The sequence below is a fragment of the Nyctibius grandis genome, chromosome Z (assembly GCF_013368605.1).
Source record: "Nyctibius grandis isolate bNycGra1 chromosome Z, bNycGra1.pri, whole genome shotgun sequence".
Taxonomy (NCBI): domain Eukaryota; kingdom Metazoa; phylum Chordata; class Aves; order Nyctibiiformes; family Nyctibiidae; genus Nyctibius; species Nyctibius grandis.
This window is the reverse complement of record NC_090695.1, coordinates 19,330,674-19,355,543: the sequence shown is the minus strand read 5'-3', so window position 1 is coordinate 19,355,543 and position 24,870 is coordinate 19,330,674. Positions and strand designations below refer to the sequence as shown.

General features: G+C 41.1%; 1 protein-coding gene across 1 annotated transcript in view; it reads right to left on the bottom strand.

Moving 5' to 3' along the window:
- The window catches only part of RAB3C (RAB3C, member RAS oncogene family), a 152,687-nt gene extending 131,221 nt beyond the window's left edge, over nucleotides 1–21,466 (bottom strand). Inside the window, exons 1-2 of the mRNA XM_068422694.1 lie at nucleotides 21,413–21,466; nucleotides 11,570–11,797 (exon numbers count right to left, since the gene is read on the bottom strand). Of these exons, the coding sequence (XP_068278795.1) occupies nucleotides 11,570–11,797; nucleotides 21,413–21,436 (252 nt within the window). The 5' untranslated portion in view covers nucleotides 21,437–21,466. The remainder of the gene's footprint in view (nucleotides 1–11,569; nucleotides 11,798–21,412) is intronic.
- Between the last annotated feature and the right edge of the window lie 3,404 nt (nucleotides 21,467–24,870).

The window sequence follows — 24,870 nt, the reverse complement described above, 5'->3', positions numbered from 1 at the left end:
GGCAAAAGTGCGCTTTAAATACTGCTTCTACTCTCCCCTTTTCATGGTATTTACATTATGGCTCCCGTCCAAGGCTCTGGTCCTCTGATTTCAAAGCAACAACTGCACAGCAAGAGTGCAACATTTTGCTCTAATCTACAACACAAATCTTATTAAAATGCAGCAAAGAGCCTGTATGGGCTTTTTTTTTTCTTTGTAGATTCACTGCAGCTGTATAGATTTCTTAAATGTGCCGCTAAAATGGTTCACAGGACCTTGCAGCACAGTTTTCACTTTAAGGAATGCTGTCAACATTAATTTAATTTTAAACATAGACTTATTCTTGCTTCTTAAAATGATAGCTTAGTAAGTATAAGTTGCATCTCACTATTTAAAGCATACTGTCAGATTTCTCTGAATTTTACTGAGCCTGAACAATTAAAATAACTCATTTGTTTTCTATGTTAGCCCAAGGTTATTGTTCTTTCTTCAGACCTTTAGCACAGCAAAATTGTTCCATTCCCTTTTTCCTTCTCATCCTGACTCCTCACTTTGAGCAAAATCAAAGATCTTACTATTCAGGTACACATGTATGAAAGACTTTTCTATCTTCCCTTTCCCTTTCTCACCATCAGTTTTTTAAGGAGCCTACGTAGCATCTGCAAGATGCTTGCACACACATAAGTGCTGGCCCATGACAGTTCTTCCACTAATACATGCTTCCCTACATGGGAAAAGCTGGTGACTTGCAGATCATGATGTGGAAAGCAAAGGCAGCTGAAAAAAATGTTATGCCAGCATGCCTGGTCAGAGGCTACAGGGAGCTGCAATTACTTTAGGTCTGGCAGGATGATGATTTGTTGGCCTAAATGATGGCAGGATGCATTTCCCAGGAGTACAATGAAGCAAACTGCCTAAGACACACTACAGAGAAGTGTTTTATAAGGTGTCCTAAACTAGCTCAGTTTCTTTTAAAGTATCCCCATGGAAATTTCCATTTAAACAGCGAGATAAGCCTTATTTAGAATTTTAATTATGCTAAGTGCCACGTCTCTTTCCAATTCATCTTTGCCTTTGAATACGGATGTATCTTTTTACTGATTACAGGAGTCATACAGTGCTAAGCTGGTCACAGGGACATGATTTCTACGCTGCAAGCAAAGCTATACAGCAAAATTGTTGAAGTAGGCAATGGAGGGTTTTGTAAAGCACAGAACTTTGTAAAAGAGTAAAATCTTTGACCTAATGTTACAGAAGGCTTTCACAAAACCATTGGAATATTGGGAAAAAAGTGGAATTTAATGCTAGTTGCAGTCGCAGGACTGACATTTACCTCAAGTTTCTTCTCCAAAATATCTGAGGCCAGGAGTTTGCAACCACTTTGGTGCATATGACTGTAAGAGCAAGCACAGAGGATCAGGCCACAGGGCTTTCTAGCTAGGGTGCTGAAGTGATAGGCACCATCCTTTTTTTTTGAGTTGGATATAGAGTCAATGTTTGAACCTCCCAAGACATGTGTTTTTTATAGCAATAAAATTGTAATATCACATCAATATTTGAATAGCCAGTGCTATTCAAAGCATAACAATTTTAAAAGTGCCATCACTGGCCAAGACAGCCAGTCTCACAGAGCGTACAGTATGTGCTCTTTGCACTAGAGTCTGTCTGAACTGAGTATGCCTTTGACATTGCCAAGATATTCTTTGGCACTGAAGACTGGGCCCTGGTTCTATACAAGAAATACAAGAGTTCATTTTTGTGTTCTCCAGTAAAGGACTGCAGTATCACATCAGTTACCACTTTTGTATTGTGATTTGCAAGGAAATAATACAAGCCATCATTGTAACTGTTTGTGAGTTTTTACACCATTTATGGCACCCTGTCTCAAAAACTCATGGTCCCATTCTCACTCAGACTCTTTGGTGCTTTCTCTCACATCGTGCCTCATTGCATTAGCAATTGCAGTCAAACTTCAAATAGTAGCACACACATTATCTTTCCAGTCTCTGCTTACATTTCCTTCTGCTCTGATGCCTTTAAACTTTGTCACGGTTTAAAGCTGGGCCGGCTATTACACCTGTGGCAGATGCTCTCTGTTAACCCTCCCCCCCCGCCCTGAAGGGAAAGGGAAAGGGAAAAGGGAGAGAGACTTACAGGTTGGAAAGTTAAGACAGTTTTAATAAACTATAATAATGAAAAAGAGTATAATAATAATAATAGATATAATCAAATATATACAAAACCAAGATCGAGCTCCCCTGAACTCAGCCACGTCACCACCGGCACTGCAGGGCAGGCTCTGGGAAGGCCCAGGCCGGGCCCAGCAACGGTTGAGAGCTGGATTCAGGGATGCACGGATTGGGATCGGGGACAGCAGGAAAACAGACAGAGTACTCTTCGGACACCGGCCATAGCAGAAAAAGAGTGAGACCCTCGTGATCCCCCCGCTTTATACTGAGAATGACGTGTATGGGATGGAATACCTCGTTGGTCAGTTTTGGGTCACCTGCCCTGCCCGCTCCCCCCTGCAGGTGCGACCCCCCTTCGGCTCTTCACTTGTAAGCAGTGAGGAATTCAGCAGTGACCTTGGTTTCTCTAAGAGTAAGTACAGCAAGAGCCTTACTGCACAACATCCCTACCGGTGCCTCAGTGATAACTATAAACTTCGAGCGTTATCAGTCCTGGAAGCAGACACTGTATGCAAAACATGCAGTTGGTTTCAGAAAATGCAATTACTTAGAAGAGACTTAGCTGAAAGTAAAAATCACTGAAAGGAAAATTGGCCTGGTTTAGGCCAACCAGGACCAACTTTAAGCTACATAAACTATTTACATTATGTACATACTATATGCATTATACAAACTACTAGCATCCACTAAAGTCTAGAGAAAAGGCAAGCTGTCTTGTCTGCTTTTTAGGTAAGCAGTTTTCTTTTCCCTGAGAAATACCTACATTAGCCATCTCCCCTTCCCACCTGTTCATTCCTACTTGATTGGCTAAAAGTGAGCTATTCAATCATTTTTTTTCTTGGCTACTTACCTAAAACAATGGAAACCTGAGCTGAATTAGATCCATGGGCACAACTTTAATACAAACAGAAGAACAGGTACAAGAAACAGAATACAGAATAATCAATCAATCAATCAACATAAACAACACAAGATAAGACAGCACTAAGAATCCCTGAATTAAGGAAAATACACAACTTCTGGAAGTAACTAAGATCTCCAAGCTATACAAAGATCAAAAACTCCTGATGTTCTCTGACTGAGATCTGAACACAATAGTACTATCTGTACTATAATGGGCATTCACTTGGCTGTGCAAATCTTTAATATTTGTTGTTGAAAACTCCAGATGCTCCAAAAAAATAGAGGGGAAAAAACCCCAATTATGGAAAAATAATGATTAATGAATGCCAGTATTTCTGAGAAATAAAGTATACAAAATATGGCTTGCACATAAGTGGAAGAGCTATGAATGAAGATGTACAAAGCTCTGCATGAAATAATACAGTAGTATGAAATTAGGATCCTACCCCAAAACTTTCAGGTAAATATTATTCACGGCTCTTCAAAGATATGTATTGTGCAGAAATAAGTGAAGGAGAAGAAAGGGAATATTTTAGGCTAACAATATCCAACCACAACTGGGATAACGTTCACCTGTTGGAGGGCAGCTTAAACCAAAACAAAATCTGCCCAGAATTTCACCTTGTTTCAGCTAACAGGGAAAGTCCAGAAAGAGTTTGTGTTCTGGCCATCACATCTACATTCCACATTAACCATCTTTTCCCAGGAACGGCTCCTTTAGAGCTTTCTGACAGAATAACTTTTGTGAACACATTACATTCCTTATCACCACAGACAGGTCAGGCTAACCCAAGGCTGGCTGGAGCTGCTGCCCTTCCAGGTCATGCCTATAATAGTAAATTTAGTTGTGCCAGGGAGAATTTTGAGGCCATGGAATTTGTCTCTACCATGAAATTGCCACCACATTTTCTGGCACAGTTTTGGTCCAGGCTTGCTAGCACTCTGCCAAACAGTTCCTGGGTAAGATCCAGGACTTAGCAGAGGACAGAGAGCTTTCCCAATACAAAATCCGGATGTGTCCACCCTCTTTCATAGACTAAAAGAGTTTAAATGTATGGACAAAAGCTATTTCATGCAAGCTGGACTCAGTGCCAAAGGGCAGTCTTGGTATGTTTAATTTACTAGTACAGATGGATTCAGAGAAATCCCAAATCCCTGAAGTTTTCAGCCTTCTGTATTGCTGTCTTCAAATCTCTTGTTCCCTGATGTATTATTAGATACACATTTGATTTTCATGCTGAGATGAAGAATTTTCATTTTCAATATCAGATTTACTATCCTCATCTAAAAAGGCTGTGTATTCAAAGCAGCAGCTACACACTGCCACCAGCACCTGAGAAAGGAATCATGAAATAAACTTTGATGTGGTTATCATACCAATTAAAAATACTCAAATGAGTCAGATGTGACAAAATCACGCCCTGAAATTCTTGTGATGAAACATTTGCTATCTGCTATCTCCACACATTACACTCAACTCCCCTTGCATTGCTTCAGCTTTCACTACCTTTCTTCTGAACTAGCGTGATTCTTGCACTGATACTATAGCCTTAGTCACTGTTGCAGGATATTTCTGCAATATTGCACTGCCTCCACACTTGTAAGTTACTGTAGGATACCCCTTAAAGACTCCAATATTAAGGCAATTTTCACACATACTGGTACTCTGACAGACCCCTCTAACACACACCCCCCCACACCCACACCCCTCACACCCCTCCCCCATTTTCATTTTAACTGAACCCCTTTTTACTGCTAAAGCGCTGTTAGGGAGCTTGTAGAGAAAAAAAATCAGGTGCCTAACATTTACTGATTTTTCTTTTAACAGATACTATATTTTTAATTATTGAATGATGACATTGGATTTCCTCATTCAGGTGATAAAACCTATTCCTCACCTAGTTCCGAACCCTATGACAATTTATGGAAAACGGTTGATGTGAAGACAGCAACATTTTGGGTATCAAATGAAACTGTCATACACAGTTCTAGGAAGGATATGCTGACACAAGCAGCTCTTACACTGTCTTCTCTAGGAGGGTATCTTTTATTTGTGTGTGATCATTATACCTAGTCCATGAAGTCTACAGCTAGTCCCAGGGAAAAGACATCTAAGCAGCAAAAGGCAGTGCAGTGTTCTTATATGATATTTGCACCAAAGCACTGCAACCAGATAGAAACTATGCAAATATTGCTGTATGAATGCATTTAGAACATTTTTGACTAATAAACAGATCAGAGAGGGAAAATTTGATGCTTTATTCCTCAAAGAAAATTTGTACTGAATTTAGTTAGAAATCAGTGAGACTACTGATCAAGTAAATTTTAAACATGAGCTAATGATGTGTTACGGATACACTGCCAGTTAAACAAATATGTTCACTTGTCTCTGTAAATCTCATTCTGTTTTCTAGGAATCAATATCTGCATTTTATTTTTCCTTTTTTCCCCCTATTCTAATGATTTATTTTGGCAAATTTTAGCTAACAAATTCTGCTGTGAAAATTAGCCTATACTTTCTCCATAAGTTCTTACATTCTCTTATTTCTATTAAACCATCAAAAGAGTTTACAAAAGTGATGCAAACCTTTATGGCATCACAGCTACAAAGCATACTGAATGTAGTGATCTGTACAGTGAACACAGTGACAGATTTATAAGGTTAAACTTAATTTTATTTTCTCATTTGCACCTCTTTGAGCTTTTAATCATTTTCTTTAGCATGTATTTTTGTCAGAATTAGTATTGACTAGCCATTTTTTTAATTCAACATAATTTGAAATTTAGCAGTTTGAAAACAAAATAATAATCTTATAGCCTTCCAGTCCCATCTTTTTCATATTACTAGCTCAAACCAAATGGAGGAAAAATATATTGCTGTTTATTATTTGATACTATAAAACATCCTAAAGTCTTCTGATGGACTTTTATCCTATGCACATATGGGCTGCATACAGATGCGATTCCTTTCTAAAACGTCTTATACTTTCTGTTGAGAAATCAATAAGTTTTTAGGTAAAATGCCTTTTTAATGGATTTCTCTCCTTTAAAAGGTAAAAAAACCTGTTAATATGCTGTCTTCATAATGTCCATACCAGGGCTGACACATTTATAACTTGCTGTGAAACAGAATTTCAGGGCCAGCTGGTGGTCCAATGACAAGGTAATGTGCTATCACTAATGAATACAGCACTTGAACTCTGAACCTCTCTCAATTCCAGTAAGAAATATCGTGGAAATAAGGTGTTTGACTCAGAAGGAAAAAAAGCAAATGTTACAGTGCTCCCAGCAGGCTCTTTCTGGCCATATGAAAAAGATATAATGGTAAGTACTAAAGAGAGTCCCATCCTCCCTGACTTGAACAATGAAAGAAGACAATTCAATTCAGGTACTTTGAATCCCAGAATAAGACACCATTGCCTCGAAAAAAGAAAAAAACTCAAAAAAACGAAAGACCGGCAGGACATCCCATAAGGCAGCACCTACTTCAACTTATTAACCCTTGCTAGTTAATCTGGGATAATCACACAGTGAATTTTATTAAGAAATAATGACTCTGCTTCTTTAAGTGCCCATGCTGACTTTCAAATAAACTTGTGCCCTTCACTGGTAAGCATATGAGAATCTTATTCTGAGGAAATCAGTGTTTCAAGCTCCAACATGCTTCAAGTTGAACACAAAGAATCATGCTAGAAGGGCTATTAAACATGAATTGTAAAGGTTTACCCAAGAAGAATATGTACAAAATTGTAACAGGACACATCTTGGATTAACTGTGTGTCTGGCTAGTGAATTTTAGTGACTTAACAGCATTACTATTTACACATTTCTTCATCTTACTGCCAGCCAAGGACAGCAGAACAGCAGCATTCCATGTATTTCTTCACTGCAGTACATGGCAAAGTAATTCATTTCTGATCTTGTCATTCAGAACACACTTTAAAGTTGCACTTCCAGTTTCTTCCGACTATTCAAACCTGTGAGATTTTTCAAAATGTTTTATTTCATGTATTCTGAATATCACTTATCACATGATGTCACGAAATAATTTGCCAGTGATTTTGAAGGAAGTTTTATAACCACATGCATGTTTCTAATCAGAATTAACATCAAATCACACTTGCTATGATTCATTCAGTTTTATATATTCTCTAATATAAATGGTCTTTCATAAATGCAGTTTGAAATGGAGACAGATATTTCAGGACTAGTAGTCATTTTAGAAAGATATTTGCATAATCCAAAAGAGTAATAAAGTATAAGATAATATAGACAGATGTTACATATACAGATACTGCATATTAAGAATAATACGACTGTTGATATAGCTTATGAGATGGGGTAATAGTGCTCTATTTCATATTTCATGTACTAGAATAGCTTTCTGACATACTTAACTGATTTTATTTAAGGTCCCAGAGGTGCAACAGTCAACCGATTTGCTAGCAAGCATAACTGCAACACAATGCTCCGATGCAGAATACTCCATCTAAAAAGTGCAAACAGCAACAGTGAGCTGTTGCAATTTGAGTTAATTTGGCAATGACAATGGATGTCAAGGGCAACAAGAAAAGCTTCTATAGGTACGTTGGTGATAAAAGCAAGACTAGGGGAAATGTGAGCCCTTTATGGAAGGAAACAGGAGACCTGGTTACCCGAGATATGGAGAAGGCTGAGGTACTCAACAACTCTTTTCTCCCAGGCTTCACCAGCAAGTGCTCTAGCCTCACCACCCAAGTCGCAGAAGGCAGAGGAAGGGACAGGAAGGATAAAGAAACACCCACTGTAAGAGAAGACAGACCATCTAAGGAACCTGAAGGTGCACAAGTCCATGGGACCTGATGAGGTGCACCGAGGGTCCCGAGGGAACTGGCAGATGAAGTTGCTAAGCCACTAACCATCATTTTTGAAGTCGTGGCAGTCTGGTGAACCTCCTACTGACTGGAAAAGGTGTAACTTAACCTGCATTTTTAAAAAGGGAAAAATGAAGACCCAGGGAACTACAGGCCAGTCAGTCTCACCTCTGTGCCTAGCAAGATCATGAAATGGATCCTCCTGGAAACTATACTAAGTCACACGGAAAATAAGGAGGTGATTGGTGACAGCCAACATGGCTTCATGAAGGGCAAATTGTGCCTGACAAATTTGGCAGCCTTCTACGACAGGAGAAGTCTTGAAAAGACTGGACATGGCACTTAGTGCCATGGTCTAGTTGACAGGGTGGTATACGGGCAGCGGTTGGACTCGATGATCCCTGAGGTCTCTTCCAACCTCGTTGATTCTGTGATTCTGTGTGATTCTGTGACAGGGTTACAGCGCTAGTGGATAAGGGAAGAGCGACTGATGTCATCTACCTGGACTTGTGCAAAGCATCTGATACTGTCCCGCATGACATACTTGCCTCTAAATTGGAGAGACATGGACTTAAGGAACAAACCACTCGGTGAATATAGAATGGGCTGGATGGTCACACTCAGAGAGCTACAGTCAACGGCTCAGTGTCCAAGTGGAGACCACTGATGAGTGGTGTTCCTCAGGGATTGATATTGGAACCGGTCCTGTTTAACATCTTTGTTGGTGACATGGACAGTGGGATTGAGTGTGCCCTCAGCAAGTTTGCAGATGACACCAAGCTGTGTGGTGTGGTCGAAAGGCTGGAGGGAAGGGATGCCATCCTTGACAGGCTTGAGAGGTGGGCCTGTGTGAACCGCATGAAGTCCAACAAGGCCGAGTGTGAGATCCTCCACATCGGTCGGGGTAATCCCAAGCACAAATACAGGCTGGAGAATGGATGGAAAATGGATTGAGAGAAGCCTGAGGAGGAGGACTTGGGGGTGTTGGTTGATAAGAAGCTAAATGTGCACTTGCACCTCCGAAAGCCAACCGTATCCTGGGCTGCATCAAAAGAAGCGTGGCCAGCAGGTCAGGGGAGGTGATTCTCCCCAACTACTCTGCTCTGGTGAGATCTCACCTGAAGTACTGCGGTCAGCTCTGTGGCCCTCAATGTAAGAAGGACATGGAACTGTTGGAATGAGTCCAGAGGAGCGCCACGAAGATGATCAGAGGGCTGGAGCACCTCTCCTACAAAGACAAGCTGAGAGAGTTGGGGCTGTTCAGCCTGGAGAAGAGAAGGCTCCAGGGAGACCTTACAGCAACCTTCCAGTACCTGAAGGGGGCCTGCAAGAAAGCTGGAGAGGGATGTTTTACAAGGACATGCAGTGATAGGACAAGGAGTGATGGTTTTAAACTGGAAGAGGGTAAATTTATATCAGATATTAGGAAGAAATTCTTTCCTGTGAGGGTGGTGAGACAGTGGAACTGGTTGCCCAGAGAAGCTGTGGATGCCCCCTCCCTGGAAGTGTTCAAGGCCAGGCTGGATGGGGCTTTGAGCAACCTGGTCTAGTGGAAGGTGTCCCTGTGAATGGCAGGGGGGTTGGAACCAGATGATCTTTAAGGTCCCTTCCAACCCAAACCATTCTATGATTCTATGACAAGGCCTTTTAAGAACTGGTATTAAAATTTCAATGGAAAAAAAAACCCAAACAAACCAAGGTGCAGTGCTGGCTGGGGTAAAAAGCTTTAGCATGGAAGTAAGATCTGAAGTCCTACCTTTAACCCTGTATCCTGGTAGGTGACTTTAGAAAGGTGTCTTCCATACTCTGAGCCTCTGTTCCCTCTTCCCTACAGGACATAGAGCCCTTGTGTTTGTCTCACTCATTTCAGTTGCAAGTTTTTTTCAGGCAAGGACTATGAGAGTCCGTTTGGTGCCTGCATGTTACTGCCATGCAAAGAATAACAAAATGTCCATTTTGCTAGAACTGGAAGTTTATTCCAGCTGTCAAGAATACAGCTGCTACATTCTTTCTGTGCCACAGATAGCCCTGAACTCATTTAGATTAATGGACTGCTTTGAGCTAAGCATGTATTTGTAGTCTGCTGTGGAGAGGCATTATGAGAAATATACTGGTGTCAAACTAATCACAGTAATACAACATTGTAAACTAACATTGCTGCTTTTGCTAGGAAAGACATGAACAATAAAATCTATTGCAGAGGATACTTGGTGATTAAAGGAAGAACTGTGTAAAGACTATAACATGAACACAATTTTATTGCTCCATTATAAAAAAATAATAAGGTAATGTCAATGTGAATTTCTATGTGATCTCCAACATTAAAGTACTACAACGAAACTGCAAGTTATTGCAGTGAAAGCATGCACATGACATACAGTTACCTAGTATGTGGCACTGTTACACTTATGATAATAGCAAGAATCTAAGCTTAAAAAGGCAGTTGGAGAAATTGAGAGGGAAAAAGTCTGTGTTCCAGTTCCTAGAGGGCACAGAAAAACAAATTATTTGAGATATCAAGGGCTGAAGCTTACCTAAAAAGACACAAATGAGATATAGTCTAGGAAACTCTGGGAAATTCACCTTTGTGCTGTATTAAAAAGATATTTCATTCATCTGCTGTTCAAAACATTTTAGATGAATGAGTTGTATTTGATCTACGGTTTCCTGAGATTCAATGGTTGCCCTTCATTAAATAATTTTTTTTAATTACTTGTATTCACGCACAAAAAAAAAAGAAAATCTTGGTTAATAAGGCTGTTACAAATATCTCACAAAGGAAACACTGCTCAAAATCTTCAAGCACCCATGGAAGATAGCAAAGACCTGAAGCTTTACCTCCAGGTCCCACATCCTTAAATGTTCTGCTATTCCACACACACACACACACACACACTCCTTTACGTGAGTGTCACTATCACCCAAGAGTTAGGAGATGAGAGCATCAGCAGCTCCTACACAAATGTTTTGGCTATCCTTTCTTTCTGAGGAAAGTCTGCAGAAAAGAACACCTGTTGCCTGGCATCACACTTGCCTACGTTTGGCATCTTTCTACCATCTCTAAGCTGTAGGCAAGGGACAAGGTTTGCATGTTTTGCATGTTTGGGTAACACAGCTGTTACACTCTCTCCACACGTTTTCTTCCTCAGCAGAGGTGATCAGGTGATCAGGATAACAAATATAACTAACAGAACAAAAAATTTTGCCTTCTGTTATGCATCCACTATCATAGTTCCTACATGAATTTATGATTTTAGTGGGAAGAAGCCAGATCCTAACTGGTGTTTCAAGGTACTTGTTAGTAATGTGTATCACTTTCAATAGCCTATATATTGCATAGTTGTTTATACCTCACTGCACAGATACCCATGATGTGTCAAACTGTGTCATTTCTTAACAGAATTTAATTCAGCATGTATACTCTGCTGTACTTCAATACCTTAAAAATACAGTCTACACACTATTACTCAAGACAGAAAATGATGCAGGAAATAATTAACTGCTTTTTCATTACTATGACATATATATATACACACACATATATATATAGGTTATGACATTCAATGCAAAACTACAGTACCTTAAATCCTATCTATCGAACTGCTACAGCTTGCTTAGTTCATAGAATTATTATTTTTGGCTTACCCAAATCTGCAGCTTAATTCTTTTTTCATTTTTGAAAACCGTTTTTACTTTGAAATCGATCCCAACTGTGCTTACAAATGCAGATGTAAAGGAGTCATCAGCATATCGGAACAAAAAGGAGGTTTTCCCAACACTGCTGTTGCCGATAATGAGCAGTTTGAACATGTAATCAAAGTTCTGGTCAGATGTATCTTTCTGGCCATATCTGGAATCTTGAGCAGATGCCATCTGTAATTCAAAATAAAGAGAAATAGTTTATTGCCTCTTGTATCATATAAAACTGGAAACATTTAGATTTTATTAAGAGTTTTTGATACCAGATATGAATGAACTCAAGAAGAAGTTCACAGAGGTTTAATTCTTTTTTATGATTCTTGTATCCATGGTAATAGTTCTGGTTGCAAAACAGGATGTAAACATCATTGGTGACTGGTACAATAAAAATAAATTCTGAAAATCCAGGACAGTTCTTGAGTAAATCATTAAAAGATTGACCTTCAGAAAATGTGATGAATGAAATAGATTGTGAAAATATAGACAAAGATACGATACTTCTCTTGTACAAGAAGAAAATATGAGATCAGTAATGCATTATGACATAGGAGGTATGTTTCCAAGCAAAAGCTTAATATGTTTTACATCCGATAAAATTCTTGAACCATTTATTTAACTGTAAATATGCTGCTGTCTTTTGTAATGCCTATAACCTAATTCAAAGCATTTTGCCTTTACCAGCTTTCAGTTATCATATCATTAAATAGTGAGTTGGGTATATACCTCTGAAATAAGGCCTTGATTTTTTTCTAGTTCTAGTCTACTCTACAGTTGTGGAATTAACAATGTTAATGCAACATCATCCTAAGCATCAGTTGTCAATGTTTTCAAATTTGAGTCCTTAAAATACAGTTTCTAATTCATACAAAACACCCGAATAAACACAGATTACTGAATACTGCTAAATAACAAGCTTATTTTGCTCTAGGGACTTTGGAGATCATGGGTTCCATTTATAAAACATATACTTTTGGCTTTCAGGATTGTTGCAGAGATTAACTTGAAAACCTGACCAAAATTCTACCTGGGATGCTCAAAAAACAGACGGCAAAAGTAAAGAACTTAGAACTAAGTAGTGTTTCACCTGATATGCTTTTTAAGAAAAAAATATCAAGTATTTTAGGAGCCTGGCAGGATTTTAAATTCTTGGAGTTTGGCACCACTGAGAGCAACACTTTTGCACACTGATTTCAGACAGAAAGACAGGCATAATATCCTAACATAAAGGTTTATGGAAAAGCAGCTCACATCAAAGCTTTCTAAGCTGTACATCTCAGAGTGCATTTGGGCAATCAGAGAAGACAGCTGGAACCAGAGTGAGGGCTGTACACTAAGCCACCTTATGCAGAATTTCAATTACTGCATAAATTTTCTGAGCTAATTCTGCTGTCTCATAGTACAAAAAAACAGTATGCCAGCTTCTTTGGGCTACTGAAGAGGCATATTGAAGTGGGGACAAAAAGTCCTAAAGGAGACAACAGAAGTAGAAAGCCTTTGAGAGAAAATTCAGTGTAAGATTTATATTTCATAAATAATGCAGTAGGGAGTGTTTGATTTCAGCACTACCCTTTTATTTGGTAGTGACTAAAGTTCTTGATTAAATGTAGTCTTGGGTACCTACGTGCTTGCATCTTGAGTGTTTGCATTGGCCTTAATATTTATTCACTTCTTTCACAGGCATGCAAAAAAGAAGCTTTAGAACAAAAACCTAAATATTACCAAGTCTTTCCTCTTTCTGATTTCTACAGCAAAAGACAGAAAAAAATTCTGTCCACTACTCTCCCTTATTGTAAAACTATTTGGGGATATTTTGCTTAGAGAAAAACAAAATCAAATGCTGTTTATACCAGTCTAATCACAACCAGCTATAAAGTAGCAAAGAGTATGCTGATGTTGTGTACAGTCTGCAACAAGTCAATAAAGTCGAGCAGACAAAAGACTGTGCAGTGGCTGGGGATGCCAGTGTGTAATCTGTACACTATGCCCAGCAGTCTGTTCCTCTGCCCTTCTGGCTCCTCTCTGTAATGCAGCAGGTGAAACCAGTAGTTACCACTTCTAGCAAGAAGAATAAACATTTTCTTTCTTGATTTTAAGTCCTAGGAAGTCTTCCATGCAGCTTCTTCAACTCGCTTAAGGTTTACAAAAAGGGGTTCTAGGTTTCACTTAACTTGCTGCCCTCAGTCCTATATGCTTTACAATTCATCTCTATGTACTTTAAAGCCTAGCACTTCAGAAACAGTATGATTCAGTGAGCAGAGAAATCAGGAGGCCTGGATTCTAATAATAATCTTGCTAAATCTTGTACCTTATGTAGCCTTCCTGAGTAAGAATGTGTTTCCTGTCAATGGTTTTAAGCACAGACTTTCCCCCCAAATAAATTTCAGTGCTCCTCTAAATTAATGTATATTACCCATGCAATAGTTTCCATAAAAGTTCTTAAAAATAATAAAAAAATAAAAAGCAACACCTTCACTGTGCCTTGAACTTATGGATTCATTACTTGCAGTACCATAGGCATAACTATGGATAAGTTAAACACAGAATTGCAGCCAGCTTTCATTTCAGGATGCAGAAGGCATAGGAAAGGCATAGGAAAGGACTAATTTCTCCACCTCCCATCTGGGGAATCATGAGACGATTAGTGAGGTATTGATAATTCAAACTGTTTGGAGAGACTAACTTCAGCCTAGAGAGCCAGTCTCCCTAAACTATTGATCGTGATACTTTCTTGTGTCCAAAACCCAAATGAGTTTTAGGAAAGTACTAGTGCCTGCACTAGTCTGAAGAGACATCAAACTCAGTGCAGGCACTAAGACTTTTCCATTACTTCCCAAACTCACTCATTCTGTAGTAAGCACAGAGACAGATTCTTCAGAGTACAGTTTGCATCACCTACATCAGGCTCCCACTCTGAATGATACTTTAGGGGAGTCTCTATTTTTCTGCTCACTATGAGGGAAACCTAGATGCTTCATCCTCTTGAACTTTGTGGATATGCTTGCAGTGCTTCTCTTTCTTAAATGCAAGCTGCTGACTTCAAGTAAGTATGGGATACGCTATAGCCCACTTCCCAATATATTAATAGGTCAGTTCACTCCTAACAGGACTTGTCCTTACGGAGGAGGCATTTGGCAAAGAAACGTGAAGAAGCTAGTGCTGATGTTACGTTCCTCCTTTGGAAACCATGCTGGAAATAATCACCAGGAATGCCATGTTCAGGCCTGTAACTGAATACTACACACATGGACAGGAACCAAATAAACACACCAACCTCACTAATCTTATGATGCTCTGTTTCCAAGAAAGCAAAACTCTTACCTTTATTTGAACAAAGTTCTCTTCTCAAATGATTAAATGGATATACTAAACAAGCATCACTTTCAGCAAAACACACTGAGTTTTCTCTTCAGTAAAATTTTGTTCTTATTTAGTAAAATTGAAGACAGAATGCACAAGGCTATTTTCATTAGCATATTGCATACCTGCTTTCTTGTAGAATGAGTCCCTGTTCAGATTCCTACACCCATCAGGATATTAGCACCAAAAGAGGCATCAGGCCACCTCCTAGAGGACTCAGGACAGACTTGAGTCCACTGGGAAACCTAAGCTCAAGACAATGATCAGAAGACCTATAATCAGTAGGTGTCACATGTCTGCTCCTTATAAAAACTGGGAGAAGGTATATTCCCACCTTGAGTATGGTCCAAGGACAAAAAAAAAGATGGCTTTGTATGCTTCCCTGCTCACAGCACATCTTTAAACTTCTTAAATGTGGGTTATCTATGGGCATTGGCAAGTTTAACCATTAAGCAGAGTTATCTATATCAGACCCAGGTACTTTTCAAGTCTCATGTTCAGCTGTTTCCTTGATCCCAAAAAAACAAGTTAAAACAGGGCAGGGTTGAGAACAAATGTCTGAATACATATGTGTTTACCTGCCACCTTCATGATAATAACCAAATACTTGGCTATGTTACTCTTTATGGTCTTAGAGGACCTCATTCTTTGACAGAATTAATTTGAACAGCTTTCTCACTTAAGCAGAACAGCACGCCATGACCTCCCTGGACTGCACATCACTTCAGTTTGCACTTATAAATGAACCCCACTCTGGATGCCTAATGCAGGATGAATTGCCCCTGGAAAATTTGATGCAAACGCCAAGAAAAGCTGGGATTGAAAATCCTGAGGTTTATTCCTTTGTGACTGTCACAAATACATTGTTTTCTTTTAAAAACTATAACAACAGGCATGTCTTAAAAGAAAAGATCGTCACTAAGCCCAGGGAAAATGCCTTGCTTCTATCTAGAGTAAGAATAGACAGACACTGTTTAGCCAATTTACAGTTGTTTCAGAGCAACACTCCTTTTTTATATACAGTGTAGAAATATATACATTTCCATTGCTTTCTAAAAAGAAACTGACTTTAGTCATTATTTTAGTAAAAAGATAGAGCTCCCTGCACACACAGTTTTTTGCTTTTTGGAAAATATAATTAGTCAAAGATAATCAATAGATATTGAAACAATGGAATACGATGGGAAAATTCAATGCTCGTAACTCACTGGACTGTATGTAAGATGCACCGCAAGTGAGTGTGTTTAATGTGCAGATCAAATGTCATCATTAGAGTAGTCAAAATGTTACCAAGATCCTTATATATAAGAACACTATGACAATATAACCCAGTCATGAAGAAATCCATGATTTTCTATGTAAAATACCAGACCAAGAATCTAGAGATTGGATTTTATTCCTGACTCTTTCAGAGGTACCCTATGACTTTTTTTTTCCTTTTTTCTATACTTTGGGCAAGATGCTTAACCTCTCTTACTTCTGGTGTGCTCTCAACATATACATCAGTATCCACAGATGCAGACTACAGCCAATTCTCACAAATCTTTATCATCTAATTTTTAAATGACCAATTAATAAGACTTAACAGAGTTCAGTGGACAATGTACTAGCCACTTATTTGGAATTTAGGGATTGCCAGCCATCTGCAGAGCACAGCTTGTGAACCAATGTACTTGGCAGCATCAGGAGAAGCTTATCTGATTCAAGGTATTATGAGGTTAGATTCAAGAATATGTGTAAGTGTATCATAACCCAGTCTGAAAGGAGTAGTTAGAAATACAAAGTTTTATTATAAGCTGCATACCGAAATGCCAAGTTGGGGAATATCGGGAAGATACAGAGAGGTGAGAATCTTAAAACATTTTAAAGAAGCTCTCCTTGCTTCATATCAGCAGAAGCAGCGTGAATGTGGCCACAGTGCCGGCAGCTGTCCAGGATAGCAGAATGCAAGATGCAGTAAAGAATGGTTCTGGCAAGGCTCTAGCACATGGATTCTGGCGAATCTGCTTGTGGTGAGCTATGGCATTATCCCTCGTTTGTCTTTCTTTAACCTAAGTTTACCTTCTCCATGAAAAGGGTAGCTTAAGAAACATACTTCCAGTTCCCACTCTACATAGTACAGAAAAATCCCCTCCTCCAAATAGTGGCAAAACCAAAGATAAAGTCCTGAGTGGGCTAGTCTAACACATGATGTCAAAAAGCCACAAAAATAACGCAGCTCTGAAAAGAAAAAGTACAAGCTGTGTCAGATCCCAGGTACTCCAGTAGAAATAAATTCAGATTTACAGGGGGGTAGGAAAGAGAACGAAGACAAGATGGCTACAGCCCTCTGCCAGTTGCCCTATTCAGTTCAGCACTCAGGGTCATGGGACTAGCAAAGACCGTGCAGCTTCTCAATAGACAGAGCAGCTGCATCAGACCAACAGATAAAGTGAAATACTAGTGCCACTGCATAAGGCACTGGTGAGATGCCATTGGTAACAATTCTGGTCAAGAGTGTTTATGAAAGCTGAATTCAAACTGGAAAGTACAGAAAAAGGTTATTAGGAAGACCAGAAGAATTATGAGCTTATTTTATGAGATAAATAAAAAAAAAAAAAAGAGTAAGCAAAACACAAGCTGGTTTCTTGAGATAGTAGTCTGGAGTAAACATTAGGGAATGAGAATTATTTAGACTGATGTATACTGGAGAAGACACTGGACATTAAGAAGTGAGTATAAACTAGCCCTGAGTGCCTCTGAGCTGGACATGAGAGAGTATCTAACCAGCAAGGGAACAAGCTTCCACAGTACACTTCCAAAAAGGGGTAGTGAGAGAAAGAGGACTGCTGACTCCAAATGCAGCTTGAGCAGTTAATGAAAAGGTGTATATAACTTGCTCTGTGGACTCAGTGGCTTGTCAGGCTCTTCTACTCCAGTGCTTCTAATTTGAACCAAGACTGACTAATAATTTTGCTGATAGGAGATGAATTGCCATGCTCACTCCTGGGTCTAATAGCTTTGATTTGGCTTTTTTTCATTCTGATTTTATAATAACCTCTTAAATATCTGGAAGTAGCATTTTTGCTTGCTATTGCCCTTCTCCACTGTATTTGGATATGTCTGCTATAAACCTATTTTGTCTGGGCATAACCATTGCCAGTGACAAGAGGATACGAAAAACTAAGAAGAAAATGTTCTCATTTATTTCCTTGGCAAAGCAGATTATTTACGGATTATTTCCCACTTCCTAGTTTTCCCTCACATCTATGGCCTCAGCCACCTTTGAAATGATCTGATGCCCTGGCAGGTGAAAGAGAGGGTCTCTAGAGATCCAGCATTTTCTACAAACTTCCGCCATTAATGCCCGTATGCTCTGATAAACACTAAGAACAGGTTATCCAAACTACGTTCCCACATTTTTATTCTGGCAAAGTGCAGGTATGTGGAAAATTTTCATGCTATGATCAGATAAGGAGTGAAAATTGAAGGAAGTGAATCAATGTATGAATCTCTGAGAATTTCCCATTGAATCTTCACTTTTGAAAGCACTATGAAAGCCTTAGGGGAAACTACTGAGAGATACACAGACATTTGAGCTAATTCAGACCAATTCTTATAAGAACATGCAGAAACCATACACATTTCTATGTTTCACAGAAAAGAGATTTCATTGCTTTTGACTTCTAAACCAAAGCCATCTCCATGGCCATAAGCTGTACTAAGATTTAGATCTGTTCTTTGAAAACACGGCTAGAAAACATGAAAAGTAGTCACCAACTCTGACCCAGATCCAATTATATCGAGCAGATGACAATAGCAAACTTTTACACTAGGTAACTCCTTCCCTGGAAGGACTGTGAGGGCTGCCTTTGTGGTCATTGTTGGCTCTTCTTGTCTACAAAGAAATAGCATGAGCTTGAGAATGAAACAAAGAATTCATAAATATAGAAAGCCAGTGCCACTGCACAGGCCCTTTTTCTCATCCTGCTAAAATATTTTAAGTTTTTAGTTTTCCTTTTAATTATTTCAATTTAATTATTGCCTGATGGAAATGGAAAAAAATGCTTTCACTCTCCTCTGAGTTGTTTTTGTCATGATCACAAGTCATACACTTGATCCCTCTTTCTATAGCTCTACAATTCAGAGATGGTAGCTCTGTAACAGACTGTTCCATAAATTTGTTGTATGCAAAGAAGCAACTCTATTTGATTCATGTAATACGAAATCAGATAGCTGAAAGAGATAAATCAAGAAATTAGTTCAGTCAGTATAAATCACATTTGAACAAGGACCAACCATACTAGCCTAACATTAGAAAACGAAAAGACTCTTAAGAAGAAGAATCCACAATAAAATATTGTTGTACTGGAAACTTTAACAAGAATAATATTTGAGTATGCTGGGAATAGTGTAAGCAGAAGAAGGAAAAAATCCATGCAGAAACTAGAAGTGAAAATCAAATTTCATCTGCCAGCCTGCATTTCCACATCTTGGAAAAATCCAGATGCTTGTGATTATTATTTTGGATGAGATACGTTTAAAAATAGACACTGATTGACCATCTCACCAGCCTTGAAAAAGTGGAATTTGTAGGGTTTTTTATAGCTCACTGCTGTCTCTTTTTATACTAAGGCCGTGATTTCTGCTGACTTTTATTCAATTATGTTTAACAATAATTTTATTTGTGCAGAAAATCATATAAAAAAAACAAGAAGCTGTCTCTGATATGTGTCAAGTATATTTTTTTTTTATATCTGGACTTTCCTTTCTTTAGATTTTATTTTAATGTTGTACCACCATTTTGTTTCCACAACTATTTAACCACATCAGTGAATTCAACAGTTCTCAAAAATGTCAAAAGCAATACTGACCAATCTGTAGTTGTCATCCTTCACTAATGAAATTTGCTTTTAATGAAACTCTCTCCAAAGCCAACACATACTACATGACTTCAGTATCTCAATAAGCATGTGTAAATAAATGGCAAATACCACAAATATTTTCAACATATGCATGTAGCATGCAGAACTAGGCATTTTAAACAGCATCCTCATTATTGCTGTTCTTCAATCACAAAACTGAAAGACATTCTTACTGAAGAATGGCTTATTTCTAGTGCACGTCTTTGGTTGAAAGGTTTCAGCATGTGACATCTGAGCAATTCCCCCACAAAAGATTTATGAGATTATCAGTCTCTGTCCAAAGTCAAGCAAACCCAACTCCATATCAATGTAACTTAAGATTTCAGACTTCTTTTTGAGCATGCATATTGAAAAGGATGCAGATCTTCCCTTCAGGCTGAAGTTCTATTACTGCCTGAGTAGATATCCAGCATGAAAAATAGTAGCTAACAGAGCTGCAGTTCATAATGTAAATCACAGCAGACTGCAAAAGTGCTCTTTCCATTGTACAAAATCAGCAGGATTGATTGTTACCAATCCACTGGTAACACGACTGATCTTCTATTAAAAAACAGTCATATGTTTGAATGTATAGTCTGGGACTTCCAAAGCTCCTGCATGAGATTATAAAATAGCTCTTAATTAACAACTGCGTTCACCAGCGTAAACTGTTTTGAACCAACAATGTAGAAACTGCTAAAAACTCTGCATAAGGTAACTTGTATCTGTATAGCACCTGTTCCTCCAGTGCTAAGGGGTGTTATATTTTTCCATATATAAAAAGTCCTGAAAAGGGTCCACCTCTTTGCTACCCCCAGTGCTAGCCATGACCCACCTCTCCCTGGTGCCGACGGATAACTGCTCCTTGAATAACCAGGTGGAGATATTGTGCCGAATTCTTGCCCGTCCAGGTAGGACCTCGCTACACCTGATCACCTAACAACTTGGATACATTCACTCCAAGGGGAGCTGCGACCAACGCTCAAAGGGCAGTATCTGTTAAATACCTTTCGGTTTGCCCAAATGCGACCCAAAACCTACCCGTGGCCACGGCCGTGGGGTGGCGGCCACTGAAGGGATGTGTCGCCCAGCCTCCCTCTCCTGCTGCCCCCCCGGCCCGGGGAGCCGCGCTGCGCTGGGGGACGGGGGGGCCCCACCGCACCCCTGCCCCGCGACGAGCTGCCCTCGATCCCCGCCCGCCGAGACCGCCCGCCGGGGACCCCTCTCACAGGGACACCACTTCCCCCGGGCCCCATCACCCACACCCCGGGCCCCATCGCATACACCCCGGGCCCCATCGCGTACACGCCGGGCCTCTCACTCACCCCAGGCCCCCTCACACACACCCCGGGCTCCCTCATACAAGGGGCGTCCTCACCCCCTTCCTCCTCACACCCCCCGACCACCAGCGAGGAGCCTGGCCCGGCGGCCCCGCCATGCCGCTGCAGGGCGGAGGGGCTTCTGACCCGTCCCATGGGAGCCCGGCTCTCGGCCGCACTGCGTCCGCCGCCCCCATCACCGCTCGCTCGGCTCCGGCCCAGGGACCGACCTGCATGGGCGCTTCGTGCCTCATCTCCGCGCGCGGCCCGCCGCTCGCTCCGCTGCCGCTCGCCGCTCGCTCGCTCACGCCGACAGCCGCCGCCGCCGCCCGCCCGGGCTCTGCTGACAGACCCGCGTCGCGATCAGCACCGGAGCTGTCCCCGCTCCTCCCGCGGCACCGCCCCTCCCTCCCGCGCACCCCCGGGAGCTGTAGTCCCCCTGCCCCGCTCCCCCGCGCCCGCCGCCGCCAGGGCGGCGAGGAGGGACTACAGCTCCCGGGATGCCCTGCGCCCGGCGGCCCGCTGCGGAGGAGGAGGGCGCGGGCGGCGGCGGTGCAGCGAGCGCGGCGGCGGGCGAGTGCCGCGCTTTGCAAACTGCTCCCGGGGCCACGGCGGGCGGTGGGCCTGGGGAACAGCTAGGCAGCACGGGACGCCATGGCGGGGGGGCGCGGCGCAGTTTGTCCGCGCTGAGGCGGAAAGCAGGGACTGACCTAGCGGAGCCGGGCCCCGGCTCGGGAGATGCGGTGCCCTCCGCGGCCCCACCGGCCCAGTCCGAGCGCCGGCAGCCACGGAGAAGCGCCGGGCCGTGGGAGCGGTGGAGGGCACGGCAGGCAGCTGCTCTCGCGTGGGCTGCGGCGCGTCGCTCGGCGGAGAGGGGCGGAGAAACACCTCTGCCCTGCCGCGGCGGGGCGGGGCTGAGAAACACCTCTGCCCTGCCGCGGCGCGGTGCCTCCCGCGGGGTGGGCCGGGGAGCGCTGCTCTGCGCTGCCATTCCGCGTCCCTTTATCCCTGCACTCGCAGCGGGGCTGGTCCCGCTCCGCCCCGCCGGCAGGGGGCGACCGCACCACCGGCCCCGCCCCGCTGCGGCCCGGGCCCGGGAGCCGGGCGGGCCCCGCCGCGCAGCGCCCGCAGCCTCGCGGCCCTGGGCACCGGAGAGAGGGTGAGGGGCGACCGTGGTCCTGCTTTCACGGGGTGCCCACAGTGCCCACCGTGCCTCGGTCCCTCTCCTGCCTCCCTCCTCGTTCCGTACAGCCGGCCCTGGGGCCGAGCAAGGCCCAGCACCCTTTGGCATGGTGACTGCTGGTTAATGTCCTCACAGTTGTATAGTAGCAGTCCCTACCTGCACCATGACTTCTTCTCTTCATCATATCCTGTTGTCCCCGCTTTCTCTTTCCTCACTTGGATCTTCTCCAGTCTTTGACAAACAGGAGCAGGCAGGCACCAGGGCGTGCTGCTGTACGATGGTGGCAGCCCCGCGTGGACATGGCATCTTTGCTTCTGGGTGGTGGCACTCGTTTTGATGGCGGTATCGCGATCATCATGAGGGAACGACAGTAAAACACCACACCTTCTGCATGTGTCCCTAACGCTGGTTTTTATTGTCCAATAAGGTGTTTTAAACGTCTGTCTTGGCACTTTCTATAAGCCCACCCTCTAATGTCGAGTCCATACTTATCTTGGGCCCAAATATACAGACCCATAGACGGTAGGAAAATGTATACACAGTGTTGTATTCAGATTTAAGATTTGGCATATTGTCCTCTACTGAAAGGGTGAAGACAAACCATGGGTATGAGCAGCAAAGGTGACTCACTCAGGGTGTTTCTGCCCAAGGTTTGAGAGCTGGACATTGTCCAGGCAGAGAGGAAAGGGCAGCAGAAGGCAGATGCAGTGTCTGAAGCAGCATGAAAACAGCAGTCTGCCCTGTGGACTACCCGCTTCTACATATGTGGTATGTGTCCTGTAAAGTAAGTCACCTACAGGAGCTACAACATAGGCAAATTGCATAATAAAGACACGAATATTGATTAAAGTGTATGTCAGAAGCAATTTTGTTCTAGCTCTGCAGGTTTTAAATTTCATTTACTGTTATTTAAACCTACATCACTATAACTTGAAATTAGGAATTAAGTGAAGTTTTTTTCAAAGATGTGATGTATGCCATCATGCATTTTTGCAGCTGATTTTTCTTTCCTGCATGAAACATTGAATGTTACTCTTTCTGCCAATGCGGGCATTTAGACATTAATTTGCTCAACATTTTAGACCATCTGTATAAGTGCATGCATGCATGAGCAGGCTAAGGTTTTTTTTTTTAATGCACGTGATTTATTCTTGCTATTGACTTTAGGTGAATACATACCAAAAAATCATGAGTAACAACCCATTTCCCTCTGAAAACAGGGCACATTATATTTGTTATCAATTGCAATTAGGGAAAAACAGAGATTCTTCCTTCTAGTAAAGCATTGTGTTATGGAGTTTTGTTTTTAAGAAAGTATTATAAATATATTACACAATCATGTATAGATTAAAATACAGCTTTCCACAAAACAGTTCTCATTTTTGAACGTCATTTTAAATCTTAGCTGAACAGATATTTGAAACAGTAGATTAATGTATTCAGAGAATCTTTTGATTATAGAATTTAGAAAGTAGATACTCTGGATTTATTATTCTATTAAAATTTTTAAGTAGATTTACTGCTGATACTGTATTAGAAATTACAAGCCTTAAATGGTGCTGTGTTCCCAAATTTATCCCAAGACAAAGATCCTCCATGTCTTTTTATTATATTGGCATTTATCTTAGCATTGAAGTCTCTAAGCAGTCTCTCAGCTAAAACCTCCATACAGGGAACTATCAATAGAACCTAAAGCAGGATTACATTTTAGATTGTCATATGGCCTTCTTTAAAGTATGGGATCATTTTTTTTTTTAACTAAAAATTTTAAAGTAAACAGCATCTCTGCATGAATAATACTTTTCTGTTTGTTTAATTTTTAAAAGCCATAAAGTACAAGAAGTAACACTGAGATTTTGCTTTGTGTGTTGGTTGAAGAGACAATACTGTGGTTTTTTTTTTAAATCCACAGGTTTTGTTTATTATTTGTCTTCTGGCAGTAACTTTGTCCTTTTCTTTCTATCATCTTCTTCAGAGGCTTTTGAAGATGGTATGGGAAAGAAATGGACTAGAATTAAATAGTATAATGCCAGACACCTCAAGCATCTTAGTCCAGTAGCATGCTGTGAGAATACTCCTGAATACTCTTTTCCGCCAAGCACTGTTTTCGTGGGGCAGGAATTTCTGTTGATTACTAACCACTGTGTTACAATATGTTAATGTTTTTGGAACATGGTGTGCTTGAAGCTCTCTTTTGTACATAATTACTATGACCTAGCTATTTTCACGAGGTGCTAACGTACAAGAGACCCAATTTAATAAAATATCTAATTATTTTAACCGGGAATAGCAGAAACACTGCAGAAGCAGTCATGAACATCAGTTCAGTTTTTCAGTTATATAGATTACACTACCTCCTCTTTTAGTTATATTCATTATACTACCTCTTTTTCATTTGATAATTCTCACAAGAGTGAATTTTTTTCATACCAAATGCTGGATCATGGAATGCACAGAACAAGTTAGTTATTATTTGCTAATTTGGACTAAAGAAAAAATAAATTT